Consider the following 13,427-nt stretch of genomic DNA (forward strand, 5'->3'; position numbering starts at 1 on the left):
GCTGATTAAAGAAAATGTGCTCCTTCTCCCAGGTGTCACATTCATATTAGCCTGAAGTTATATCTTATTCCTAAACAAATCTGTGGGCTACTAGTCTTCAGAGCACTTGCTGGTCATGTAATGTTGGCTTGCCATGCTTCCAGCTACTAGATCAGAGATTCTCAGACTGGGGGTCAGGACCCCTCAGGAGGTTGCAAGGTTATTCCCCAGGGTGGGGGTCGCAAGTTGTCAGTCTCCACCCCAGCCTCACCTTGCCTCCAGCATTTATAATGGTGTTATAAATTAAACATTTTTCTATATTTAAGGGAGTTTGCACTCAGGCTTGCTCTGTGAAAGGGTTCACCAATATAAAAGTTTGAGAACCACTGTACTAGATCGTATCAAGATACTCAAACATGCTTTCCTTAATATTACTCTTCCATATGAGCAATTTCTTAGTTGCTATGTTATGCAGTCATGAGCAGGAGATGAGTTTTTCACAAGAGCAATATGTACCAGATATGGTCCACACTTTGGAAGTCAGAGCCTCAATGGCCATTTTAGAACCTTTGTCTTAAATGGGACAATTCTTACTCCTAACGGAGCATGAGGAATTCTAATTGATACTACTTCCAGTCTATACTTCCAAGCACCTTGATTATTTGTCCTACATCTGATAGTGTCTTTGATCTAGTGTATAGAAGAAACCCTTTTTAGTCTTGGAGTTATCCAATTCATTTTGGGTAATGTGGTGTACTAGCCTGGGTGTCTAACATCAGTTTGACTAAAATCTTGTGTTACAGGTGTGCTTTGCCTGTGTGGATGGGAAGGAGTTCCGCCTAGCACAGATCTGTGGTTTGCACATAGTAATACATGCGGATGAACTTGAAGAGCTGATTAGCTATTATCAGGTTGGTTGGTGTGTTTGTGTTTGTACGATCTAAGGGAATAACTGTCTGCTCCCTATCTGCAGGATTTTTTAAGTGAGCTTTAAAATCTGAGATGGCAGCAACTATGCTACCTGTCAGTGCCATGGTAACAGTTGGCATTCCCAGAACTTTTAACACCTCTCTTTGAGGATTTTTTTAAACCACTAGTGAAACAAGCTCATTTTAAACAAGGAGCTGTTCTTAAACTGGAAAGCATCTTCACTGTGCAATGGAATAAGTAAAAGGGCCAGTACTCAGAAACCTCAACCTCGAAACCCCTGTCTCAGACTTAACACTTCAAATCACTGTTCCTGCTATTTTGTCCCCTACTGTACTGATAAGGGAACTTAGAACATCATCACTTTTCAATCAGTAACCTTGACCATCTTCATCTTAGGATCGTGGCTACTTTGAAGAACTGATTGCCCTTTTGGAAGCTGCTTTGGGCCTGGAGCGTGCTCACATGGGAATGTTCACGGAACTTGCCATCTTGTACTCCAAATTCAAACCTCAGAAGATGAGGGAACATCTGGAACTCTTCTGGTCCAGAGTCAACATTCCAAAGGTAGGTATATCTTGCTGCATTAAACCGTTACACAGCTAGGCAAGTTATGAGTAACATGCAGCTCCTGATATTTATCCTTTTTCCTATCCCTAGGTGCTCAGAGCTGCAGAACAAGCTCACCTCTGGGGAGAACTGGTCTTCCTTTATGACAAGTATGAAGAGTATGACAATGCAATCATTACAATGATGAATCATCCTACCGATGCCTGGAAAGAAGGGCAGTTCAAAGACATAATTGCGAAGGTAAATAGCTGTGATCTAATTACTGGACCCAGCTAGCTTTATGAAAATTGTTACTAAGCAAAAATTGAAGTGATTGAGCTTTAATTTTACAGCTACAAGGTTCAAGTACCTGTTCAACAAACTTCTGAAATAAATAAACAGGAAGCTGCTGAAATATTTTTTTTTTCTTCTCCCTCTTCTGGGCTTCCTGTGCCTGGCTTCTCTTCCTTCCTTCCCCCTCATCCCCTCCCCCCCAACTCAAGGCTGTAGCGGTGCTAGTAAAATATTTTGTACAGTCAGGTTGGGATCTGAATCTTGTACAGATTCCTGGAATCAGGCAGAGCAGGAAGCTGACAAGTACTAGCCATCTATTTTGAGAAGTTGAATTTCAAATTGCAGCTGTGTACATGGCAAGCACTCAAACAGAAATCTGACATTTAGACTTTTTTTTTTTTTTTTTTTGCAGAGTTGAAATTTTTTTTTTTAAAAATCTGGTGGTATACTTCACTTTCCCGGCAATATATAAACTTTCAGATGCAGAGGCAGCCTTTGATCTAATCAGTGTTTCCTTTGTCCAGGTGGCCAATGTGGAGCTGTATTACAAAGCCCTGCAGTTCTATTTGGACTACAAACCTCTGTTGATCAATGATCTTCTGCTGGTATTGTCTCTACGGCTAGATCATACCAGGACAGTCAGCTTTTTCTCAAAGGTGAGCAATAGTCGTCATAAATGAATCGGGTATAGAAACTGAACTCTGTTCCTCAGGATTTTTAGTGCATTCTTGGCCTTGCCCTCTGAGATGAAGTCTTTGGGGTCTAGAAAATCTCTGCCTCTTGCAGTAGCAAGCATGCTGGTAGTGCTCATCACATGGTGATGGGAAATAGGTCCAAATATCTTCTATAAATTTAAATCCTGACTGTCTATCCTTTAATTGCTGGCATGAAAGAGCAGATTTTTTCCTAAATATCTGAGCTGGTGGCAGCTATAATAGACTTTTTTGGGCTGGTTTAAAAATGACTCGGTCTATAGTGCTAAATTGGAGAGCCTGCTTCTCTAGAGGCTTTAATTTCCTTCAAAGCCGTACTCTTAATCTAACATCCTTACTGCTATTCTGCTTCCAGGTTAATCAGCTGCCTCTAGTTAAGCCTTACCTGCGTTCAGTCCAGAACCACAACAACAAAGGAGTCAATGAGGCTCTAAACAATCTCCTGACAGAGGAGGAGGATTATCAGGTGAGTCTCCCATACAGTTGCATTACAGCAGCCCTAGAACATCTGAGTAGAGCAGACACACTTGCATTGGCACACTGGTGTGCCAGTGTACTCCCTTCTTTTCACATGCCTGCTATTTGTCAATCAGCCACACCCATGCATTGTAAGAATTATTCACTAGGTCTCAAATTGACTGACTGAAAAGTATTGGCTGGAACGTAAAGGTGGGGATGGGATAAGTCTACCTCTTCTAGAGGAATAGCAGCTATGACTAAAGATTTCAAAAGTCAGGATAAAGTAATGATAGGTATGTGGGATATTTAGAAATACCCTAAAGCACCCTGCACATAAATTGCAAGTTCCTTCTAAAGTTATTTTTCTAGACAGCATTAGAATACAGAGTAGTTATATCTTGGCACACTGTGTGCTGCTGTATGGGGGTTTCTTTAAAAAATAAAATGCCTTGTATATCTAAGAGGTTGCAGGCTTCTGTGTCAAGTGGACTAAGGAGGCAAACAGATCAGTTACTTCAAGTTTGCATAACTTGTCCATTGCTAATGGGACAGTTGACGCTTGTATCGAGGTTTCTGTACTTCAGTAATTCCTCTAGGCAAAGCCAGCATCATGGCTTTCTTTAAGTGTGGGGGACTGGCTCCTTCGGAGCAAATACCTTTCTTCTGAATTTTCTAATTGGAGCAGCTAGAAAACAGCCACATCCAAACTGCAGTAGCCTAGTACTGGCGGCCCCCAAAACCAAAGTTAATTCATGCTAGCCATACTTCTCTATAGTCTTGTTTCTCCAGTGGTGTTTAGAAACTTACTTACTTGCTGTTCTGATAGCTAACAGAATTTTTCCTAAATAGGGCTTGAGAGCATCTATTGATGCCTATGATAACTTTGATAACATCACACTAGCTCAGCGATTGGAGAAACATGAATTGATTGAATTTAGGCGTATCGCAGCCTACTTGTACAAAGGTAATAATCGCTGGAAACAGAGTGTAGAGCTCTGCAAGAAGGATCGTCTCTACAAGGTCAGTTAATGTTGAACGTTGTCCTTTTTTAAATGGTATGGAAGAGGCAATTCTAAAAAGGCCTCTCCAAAACAAACTGCAGTGAGCTTTCTGCACTGTCACTGCAGCATGGATTGCACTTGCCTTCACACAAATCCTACAAATTTAGGATTAGAACTAATCTAAGAGGCAATGTCATTAAAAGTAAATTTCTTTTTCACATGTATCCTTTTTTTTCCCCATAGGTTGTCTTATGCTCACTTGACAAGTGTGTGTGTCTCAGTGTGGTTTAAAAAAAAAAAAAAAAACAACCTTGTAAAATTAAGGCGCATTCCATCATACTTCAGATGGGGAGCCCTGATGCAGCCAAATCAGTGTCATTACTGAGGCTCTAGCCTCCATTAAAACTGAAGTGCAGAACAGTACATGATGTGGATAGCTGTATATTCAGTGGCGGTACAACACAAGCACTATATATAACTTAAGCAAAAAACAGTAGTTTGTCTCATACACAAGTCTGAACACAGCTTTTGTCTTGAGACTTGAACCAAAGATGGAACTAATGGTTACGCCTTTGCCAATTTCTTTAGGGCAGAACATTCTAGAAGGAGGCACTTAAAGGCCCTGTAGATCTACCAACCTTAATGATAGACTAGCCTAAGCCACTTCTGGTTTTGTGTTGAAGACTCTCTGATATTAGTGACTTTGCATATTGGAGTCATCCATGTTTTAAAATCTGAGTACAGAAGCTGCAGTGAGATGCTAGAAACTAAAGCTTGCTTTTTTTAAAAAAAACAAACAAACAAAACCTTCCTCACGCCCAAACACAATCTGCTCTGGACAGAGACTTCATTTGTAGTTCTTGGATGAAGTCTCTTAATCTCATCTGACTGGCTTCCTTTAATGCCAGCAACTGGTATTGTTTATAAATCCCATTAACTGAAAGGTCAAGTTGACAAACCAAATCTGATTTTAAAATGGATACTGATTAGCTAGAGTTATTGTCTATAAGTGCATTCTATGATCCTGTGCTAGGTAGAATGGAGCATCTCCATGACACGCTAATGCTTTTGGAATACATGCAGAAGCTGTGCTGGCCATCCTTGGCTTTTCCTGTAAATGCTTTAGTTCCCTGGTTCTCAACCAGGGGTACATGTAACCGTGGGGGTACGCAGCAGTCTTCTGGGGTATATCAACTCGTCTAGATATTTCTGCCTTATTTTGCAACAGGCTACATAAAAAGCACTAGACAAGTCAGTACAAACTAAAATTTCATACAGAAAATGACTTGTTTATGCTGCTTTATATACTAACCCTGAAAAATAAGTTCAATATATATTCCAATCATTTTTATCTTAAATGAGTGAGCAATTTTTCAGTAATAGTGCGCTGTGACACTTGTATTTGTGGGTGTGGTGGTTTTTAGCAAGTACTTAAGTGAAGTCTTGCATACCTTTGTTTCACAAAATAGCCTCCTGAAAGGAGTACAGTAGTCTGGAAAGGTGGAGCCACTGCTTTAGTTTAACTGACATTATCTGATGATAGATATTTACTGCAGGTGTTATGATTACTAGTGCACAGAACCAATGGCTTCAATTTAAAAATACTTGCAAAGCCAAATGTAATTGGTTTCCAGCATTTGGTGTTCTCCTGCCTTAGGATCAGCCAAACTACCTCACTTGGGGGAGACCTGTCAGCAGAATTCACTAAGGGGGAAAAATAAATAGTTTGAAGGGCCCAGGTGGTAACGCTTGAAGTATGTGGCATTTCACTTGTAGGATGCCATGCAGTATGCTGCAGAATCCAAAGATGCAGAGCTGGCAGAGAAACTGCTCCAGTGGTTCCTGGAGGAAGGCAAACAGGAGTGTTTTGCAGCATCTCTCTTTGCATGCTATGACTTGCTGCACCCAGATGTAGTCCTTGAGCTGGCATGGAGGCATAACATCATGGACTTTGCAATGCCTTATTTCATCCAGGTGATGAGGGAGTACCTTACCAAAGTGAGTATTGCTTCTGTTGAAAGACTTGCTACTTTGTACTAGATTCTTGCACGTGTTTAGTATTGTCCAAACTGAGCTAGGTAAGACAGTGTTCATGGACTGAGATACTGAACCTCAGTTCCAGAAACATGAGTTTGAGGTGGAGGTACATAAACTTCAGCACATCTCAGTGATCATGCTATGTAGTACATAACAATGAACCAATCGCAGTTAAACCTGATTCTTTGAGGCTATAACTGTTAATTGATGAAAAGACTGAACTTTTCTCTATCTGTTCTGAGAACTGTGAATCTAGACTCCAAGCAAAAAGTGCTAATACTGTGCATTCTGCTTTCTTGAATACAAGGGTGGTCTATTCCTTTATGGTATTCTAACCATTTGAGTCCTTCGGTAACTCAGTCATGCTTTCGCCTTCAGTTTATACATTTTTAAAAAATGCACTCCTCCCCCGCCCTCCCCTAAAACTTGGGCTCATGAGTTTTCAGAATGTGATGTCTCATCATTCCTCTGCCTTTTTACAATTTAATTTTAGGAGACCACAGTCATCTTGCCTGAGACGTAACTAGCTTTCTTCATGGGAATAGCAGGGGTAGTACTTTATGAAGCAGTTAGCCTTCTGAAGCCCTTCCACATCAGCAGCTATGGGAATACATAGGAGTAGACTCCATAGTTGTAGATCTGTGGGACTACAGAATGTTTGTTTGTCAGGCTAATATACAGTGAATTCATATTTTAAATGTTTCATTGCCAATCTTTTTTTTAAGCTTTCTGTATTTTGCTGAAACTGTAGCATCGGTGTTGAGACATCCAGTAGTTCAGGTCATGTTTGTGTGACCAATGTCAGGAGGGGGAATGTTAACATGAATGTAACTTCAGGCTTTATCTCCTTAGGGCAAGATCCTCAACTGATGTAAATCATAGTTGCACCACTTCAGTAGAGCTATTCTGACTTACACAAGCTTGGGGGATGGGGGGTTCTTGCCCATAGTTGTCTTAACCATCTGTCCGCAAATCTGGAGCTGCCAAATCCCACAGTATCAAACAAAACTGACTTATCACAAATCTAAAGCTAGAAGAAAAGTGCTACTTTCCTGTAGATACAAAGGAGACGCATGCCTCCAGATCAGTCACAATAAGGTGGAAGTCACTTTTCTACCTCCTTAACATGGGTAACTATATTTACTTTACAGCGCACAAATATGCAAATACTCTCCATGCATAGAAATTCATGATTTAAATACATGGTAAATACTATGTACTGGTGGAGGGGTTGCATTTATCATGTAAATGGCATGTCTTAAACCATAACAGGTTATATATGGTACATCTGTATGTGCTGTTTAATTACCAAGTAATCTGCCAAAATTAGCATCTGCAATTCTAAGCTGTAATGTCTAATCATGTACATAACTTGTGCACTGTAAAATAGTGACCAAATGATTTTATCTTAGCACTAAATACTCTACAAATATCTCTTGCCTTTATTGTCCCAATGTTTTGATGTGGTTTTTTTGCTTCAGATTTGTTTTTTGAATAGTCACTTGATAAATATTCCCTTCTGAACTTTCTTGCAGGTTGATGGTCTGTTTAATAAGGTGACAGTCTCTGATTTTAAACTTTGTGTTCATTTGTGTCCCTTAATATATATCCTAGGATTCTGTTACTAGAACCTAGTTGTAGCTGCCACCAGAAGAGTAGTATAACCTAGCTTTTTGTGTAACTCGGTTTCCTATTAACTTCTAATGCTGTAGAAAGACAGCTTCTCACACACAACTTGAGAATCCAGCCAGACTTTGCTGACTTTCAGCTGGGGAAAGCTATTCACTGAAGAACACTGTCAACAAACATTTGGACTAATGATTCAAAAAAGAAATGGTTTTATCATCCTTAACTCTTGTCTGATATACTCCGTACTCCCTTTTTTCTTTTTTGCATGGTAGCAGATAACCCATTATCAGAACCTTGAAGCATAGTAAACCACACAGTCACAGGATCAGTTGTGAAGAGGGAGGAAATCTCTAGGTAACTGATATTCCAAGTGTACTGCCTTACCCACAGTCTACATGTAGAAAAGTCTAGCAGCTTATATACAGAGTAGTATGATGTCTTTAGAAATGCGAGGACCCCTGACCTGTTAGGATAAAGTTTCCCAGCAGAGACTTGTCTGCATGCTCAGAAGCTGCTTTGGACTGATCTTGTATGCAGAATCTTCAGAATTTCAGCACAATAGCTTCAAATAAATCTAAATCTAAGCCACTTGCATATAAAGTGGGGCAGTGGATTTCTCAAATAAAAAATGAGGTTTAGATAGTAACTTTAAACTGCTGGCTGGATTTACAGGTTACAATTATCTACTAAATACTAGACACTCTTTTCCTAAAGTGAAATATGCATGATGTGCAGTGAAACTAATTTAGTCTGTGGAATTAGAAAATGGGCTTCCTTTACTTTAAATTTATGTTCCGTACATCCTGTCACATAGGCAGAATACTGTTGCTGCTTCCCTATGGAGGGAGTAGTATTCCCCTATTTCTGGATAGGTGTTGGTTATGCTATGGACTACACTAAAGCTGTAACCATCTATCTTTTTTTTAACAAAGGTCCTTTTTCAGTCCAGAGAGTTGGAAACTCTCTGAAGGTGATACTTCAGTAAGGGGGACATGGGTGCTAACTGACCATGCCATTTCAGACATGCTTCCTGTGTCATAGATTCATTTACATGCGCTATCGGGTAAAAAGGAATTCCAGAGCAAAGGAACTCCTCTTTCTGTGTGCCATTCCTACCCCCCCATCTCCAGAATTCATAGCTAGGGATTTTAGTGCTAGCAGTTGTATTGTGGTGATAAGTAGTGGCTGTCTAAGATATCGAAGACGAAACTAGGTACGTATAGAGCAAAATAAATGCTTTGTGCTGTACCCTTAGCTTCAGCCAGTTCCCCCTATAGGACCACATCAAACTGTCTTCCCATTGAAGTCCCAGGAACTTGCATTGCTATCTAGTAGAAAATAAACTTGTATTACTTCTAAAGTGGAAAATATTTTAAAGCAATATGCCTATAGTACTGGCTCTGTAGCCTATTCCTAAAAGTTAGCTGACCTTATCTGGTGTGCCAGTAAGAGTGAACAGAGCTTACTATTTGCTGTACTAGATCCATTCATTTTACATAGGATACAACATTGATTTAGTCAAACCACGTTTCATGCTGTCTGGTATGCATGGTTTCCAGAGTCAAACATACTGTAGGCATGTGTTCTCAGAATTTCTTATTGAAGATGTGATTAGGTAGTAGCTGTCTGCCAAACAGTTCTTCATGCAGACTTGACGCTGAAGCTCAGAAATGGAAATTGGCAGCTTGTGTTGCAGGACATAACATTATCACTGGATGGAGAGCAAGTATTACACTTGTACTTCAGGTAGTGGACCTCTTTGTATCCAGCTAAGCAAAAATTGATTCTTCTTTCAGAATTAGTCTTTCCTCTCCTTTTGGGTTTTAGACAACTTGGAACATATTTGTGTGTTCCATAGCTTAAAAACCAGACTTGCAAGGACAACACTTCAATCCTTGAAGCATTTGGTATGAGACATACCACTAAGAGGACAAGACTTAGGCAAGGCCTTCATGTGCTTCTCCTGTTTGCTTTATAACATAGGTGGATAAACTTGATGCTTCTGAAAGCCTAAGGAAAGAAGAGGAACAAGTAGCTGAACCCACTCCAATAGTATTTGGTAGGTGAAAGACTTGATGTGTATTTTTTTTTTTTTTTTATTGCTAGCAAGATGTTCTTATCAGTTAAGGCTCACCATGTTAGGCCACAGACAGTAACTATTTAAAACCCATCTGTAGTATGGATATCCTCCACCTCCAGTCACTTGAAGCAGTTTGTCTTCTCCCAGCTAGTGATCACTACTTGGAGCCCTTATCCTGGATAAGTCTAACCATTTGTACTTATTAATGTGCTTGAAAGCTTTTTGTGCAACACTTAAATTTTAAACATTTGAATGTGTAGCAGTACTTAAGCCAAGTTGGATTGTTTCAGCTTATTCCTCCCTTTACCGTACCACTCCCTTAGGAAAAAGCATAAATCCCAAGTCTTTCAGTGGTAGGAGAGGGGAGGAGAATGAGCGATTGGGTGAATGCAAATGCACATGGCTTTTGGGTTTCCAGAGCCGCAGATGAAACACATTCCTCCTTGTACTTCCTGTCTGAAACCTTGCTACCTTTCAAAGATTGGAAGTCTGCCTTTCCACTTGACAAATCAAGCAGAGAGTGGATTTTTTTTGTTAGTGGCCTGTCCTAGAAAGACCTTATATTGAGCAGGTAAATTGAAGATCTCTCACAATGGACTCTGCAGGAGGCTGCTTCATAGATTTTGTGACAAGGCAGATTCTGCTCACTAGCATGTCTTGCAGCAGCTCTGAGGCAGAGAAATACATGACTCTGTGGTCCACTCTCTAATGGAAAGGTTATCCCTGAGTTGATTGTCTGTATGAGGCATGTTTGCTATTGGTGTTCAAAAGATGCATTTGCAATCTGGAGGAGTTGCATGTACACAAGCTGCTGAAAATTCGATAGCTTGAATTGCTTTGGTCAAAATCATGACCATGCATGAGTCCTAACCATATCAATTGTTTAACATTGATTCCTTGAAACCAAACCATCTATCTGTATTATTGGGAGGCTATGTAGTTATCTCAAGCTCAATAAATCTTTTTTTTTTTTTTTTTCATCCACACTTTCTACCTCATTTTGTACTGTCAGAGGTAGGCAGATAGCGGATTTTTTTCATTATGTTGGCAATTTCAAAAACCTAAAATTCTTTTCAGGTCTAACAACACTTTGACCCAAAACAAGATGCTTTATTCTGATTTTGAGCACTTTTTAAAACATTTTTATTTTAAAAAGCAAATTTTGAAACTTGGTTTTTCTGTTTTTAAACATTTCCTTAAATGTTGAAACAAAACACTTCTTGCGTTTTTTTTGAATTCTTGTAGGCTTTTTCTAAACGAACAAATTGACACATTCATGAAATGTTTTAGTGTTAAGGTTTTTTGTTTTGTGTGTGGTGACGGGGAGTTAGGCTTGAAGTTTTAATCAAAACTTCACCCAGCTCTCCATACTTTTGAGTTGCTCTTAAATCTGTCTAGCAGCAAAAGCTAGATGGCCTGTTTTTGTTCGCATCATTGTGTCCTCTCTCCTCAGTGGAGGAGGTGGACTGAAAGGTATAGTTCAGGTTCTCCCATCTGTTAAAATACAAACATGCTTGTTAACCAGCTAGATAGCATTCTAAATGCTGGCAGTTTAACACTGCCTCATCACTTTTTATTTCAGGCATTTGCAAAGCTTTGTTTAAACAAACTCCTTCTTCCCTTTCCAGGCCAGCAGCTAATGTTAACAGCAGGCCCCAGCGCAGTACCTCCCCAGGCCAACTTCCCGTATGGATACACAGCTCCAGGATTCACCCAGCCGCCTGTTTATGGTTTCAATATGTAACTAGCTCTTTGACAGATCTACAATCTTTGATATTTTTTTTCTCTCCCTTCCTGTCCTGCAACTTCTTGGAGAAGTTTACAGTGGTCCTAAAGGCACAGATGACCCCTCAGTTGGTTGAATACTTGCTGTCCCACTCAGTGAGATTTCCAGAGGATACCTGTTACCATTATTTATTGCTATTGTCTGGTTACATTTCAACCTCAAAGGCAGCTTTTGTTAATTATATTGCAAGACTCTTGACTGAAGTTGAGGCACTATTTATCTAAAACTCAGAATATAGCAATAACTGCTTGAGGCCAGGGGGGAAGAGGGAGCGCATATTCCTTGCTGCAAACCCATTGCCGGCAGTTGGTTGTGCTGGGGAATCGCCTGGCACCAAGTCGTTAAAGCTTTAAAGTACTGTAGCTGAGGCTACTAAGTAGGTAGCATGGATGTTCAGAATTGAGTTCAGCATCTTCTTATTGGTGGACTGTTAGAAGTTTGCTTAAATCTGACTACCCCATTTTATTTGCAACATAGTATGCAAAAAGGAGAATGGGCTTTCAAATATTTCTTCAATTTGCAGAGTACTTTGAGAACCATTGGGGAAATTTTTTGCAGAAAGTTATTGGGGAGCAGATTGAGCCTGTGCTGTGCCTTCTGGAATAGGTTTGAGACTTGATTACTGAAAGAATAAATCTGATCAGACCAGAAAGCAAGAACTTCCCAGATGCCTTTTTGTTTAACAAGAGGGGAGAGCATGTTACTCACTGACATGAAATGGTACAAAAGGAAATCTCAGCTATGTGTACGGCAAGTTGAACATAGCAGGAATGTGTGTGCATGGGCTGCCAAAGTACTATGAGCATATGCTAAGGTAACAATTGAGAGTGCAGTGGCAGGATTGGGGAGGGATATATTACTGAAATATTTGAGGTAGTGGAGAGGGATATAATCCTGGTTTTGCACCTTTATTAACTCTGATGCTGGAGTGAAGGTTTTCTGCTCCACCATGTTGGACTGACTCAAATTCTTGACCCTGACTAGCAACTAGATGCAGTGTCCTCTGATCTGACAGGGTTTGGCGACTCTTGGTTTTGCTGTGCTGCAGTAGTATAAATGGCGCATCCACCGCACACCTTTTTCTTTGAGAATGCCAACAGGGCTGTATTACTTTGTGCCACTCTTCAAATACATATATCATTAACGTTTTATGTATTGAAATTAGATAACAATGTATAATTTATGGTTATGAACTTTGTGCTAATCATGAATATTAAGTCCAAATATAAATGTAAAACTGGTGTACACTGTGGTTGTAGTCTTGAAATTTTTTGGCAGGGGGAGCTGTATCTACCAACAGTGATGATACCAAACTAGCAACTGTCAAAGTTAGACTAGGCATTTGATCACTGCCCTCCCCTCTACATTGCCTGCACTGTAGTAGGAATACTTACACTGTACCTTCTGACTATCGATGTGCTGAGGGGTGAATGAGGAAAATAAAAGTATCTGACAGTTCTTCCACCCCTTGCAGAATGTGTCTTGCAAGTCCCAGGTGACACTAACTTATGGTATGAACACAGTGCCTTAAACTACTTATTCTTCCGGTCTCTGCTATACAAATTTTAGATGCATTTGTTTGTCCGTTCTCATCTTGGGAACAAACTTAGTCTCAGGCTTCATGAACTGCCCAGCCTAGGCTTGCGTCCTTTACTGTACTTCAGTTGTAAGAGGCAGCCTAGCTTAATACTGTGATGTAGGCCTTGGCTACACTGGAGAGTTGCAGTGCTGTAAACCCACCACCAGTGCTGCAACTTACTCACCATCCACACTTGCAAGGCACATACAGCGCTGCATCTCCCTGATTGCAGCGCTAGCTGTACTCCTGCTCTGCTTGGGGTATAAGGATTGCAGCGCTGGTGATGCAGCGCTGCTCCGCAAGTGTGGCCACCAAAAGCACTGTAATTGGCCTCCAAGGTATTCAGAGGTATCCCATAATGCCTGTTCAGCCACTCTGCTCCTCAGTTTGCACT

General features: G+C 40.3%; 1 protein-coding gene across 8 annotated transcripts in view; it reads left to right on the forward strand.

Moving 5' to 3' along the window:
• The window catches only part of CLTCL1 (clathrin heavy chain like 1), a 55,734-nt gene that overhangs the window by 40,916 nt on the left and 1,391 nt on the right, over positions 1 to 13,427 (forward strand). For 3 of the 8 annotated variants that reach the window (XM_030582887.1, XM_030582888.1, XM_030582889.1), the window contains 10 exons: positions 783 to 890; positions 1,306 to 1,473; positions 1,567 to 1,716; positions 2,274 to 2,405; positions 2,818 to 2,928; positions 3,771 to 3,941; positions 5,699 to 5,920; positions 7,495 to 7,515; positions 9,572 to 9,647; positions 11,297 to 11,408. In XM_030582887.1, the coding sequence (XP_030438747.1) occupies positions 783 to 890; positions 1,306 to 1,473; positions 1,567 to 1,716; positions 2,274 to 2,405; positions 2,818 to 2,928; positions 3,771 to 3,941; positions 5,699 to 5,920; positions 7,495 to 7,515; positions 9,572 to 9,647; positions 11,297 to 11,408 (1,271 nt within the window). Of the gene's footprint in view, positions 1 to 782; positions 891 to 1,305; positions 1,474 to 1,566; positions 1,717 to 2,273; positions 2,406 to 2,817; positions 2,929 to 3,770; positions 3,942 to 5,698; positions 5,921 to 7,494; positions 7,516 to 9,571; positions 9,648 to 11,296; positions 12,700 to 13,427 lie in introns of those variants that run through there. The other 5 variants (XM_030582891.1, XM_030582892.1, XM_030582894.1 and 2 more) reach the window with 3 other exon arrangements.

This window comes from Gopherus evgoodei, chromosome 13 (genome assembly GCF_007399415.2).
Source record: "Gopherus evgoodei ecotype Sinaloan lineage chromosome 13, rGopEvg1_v1.p, whole genome shotgun sequence".
Lineage (NCBI taxonomy): Eukaryota > Metazoa > Chordata > Testudines > Testudinidae > Gopherus > Gopherus evgoodei.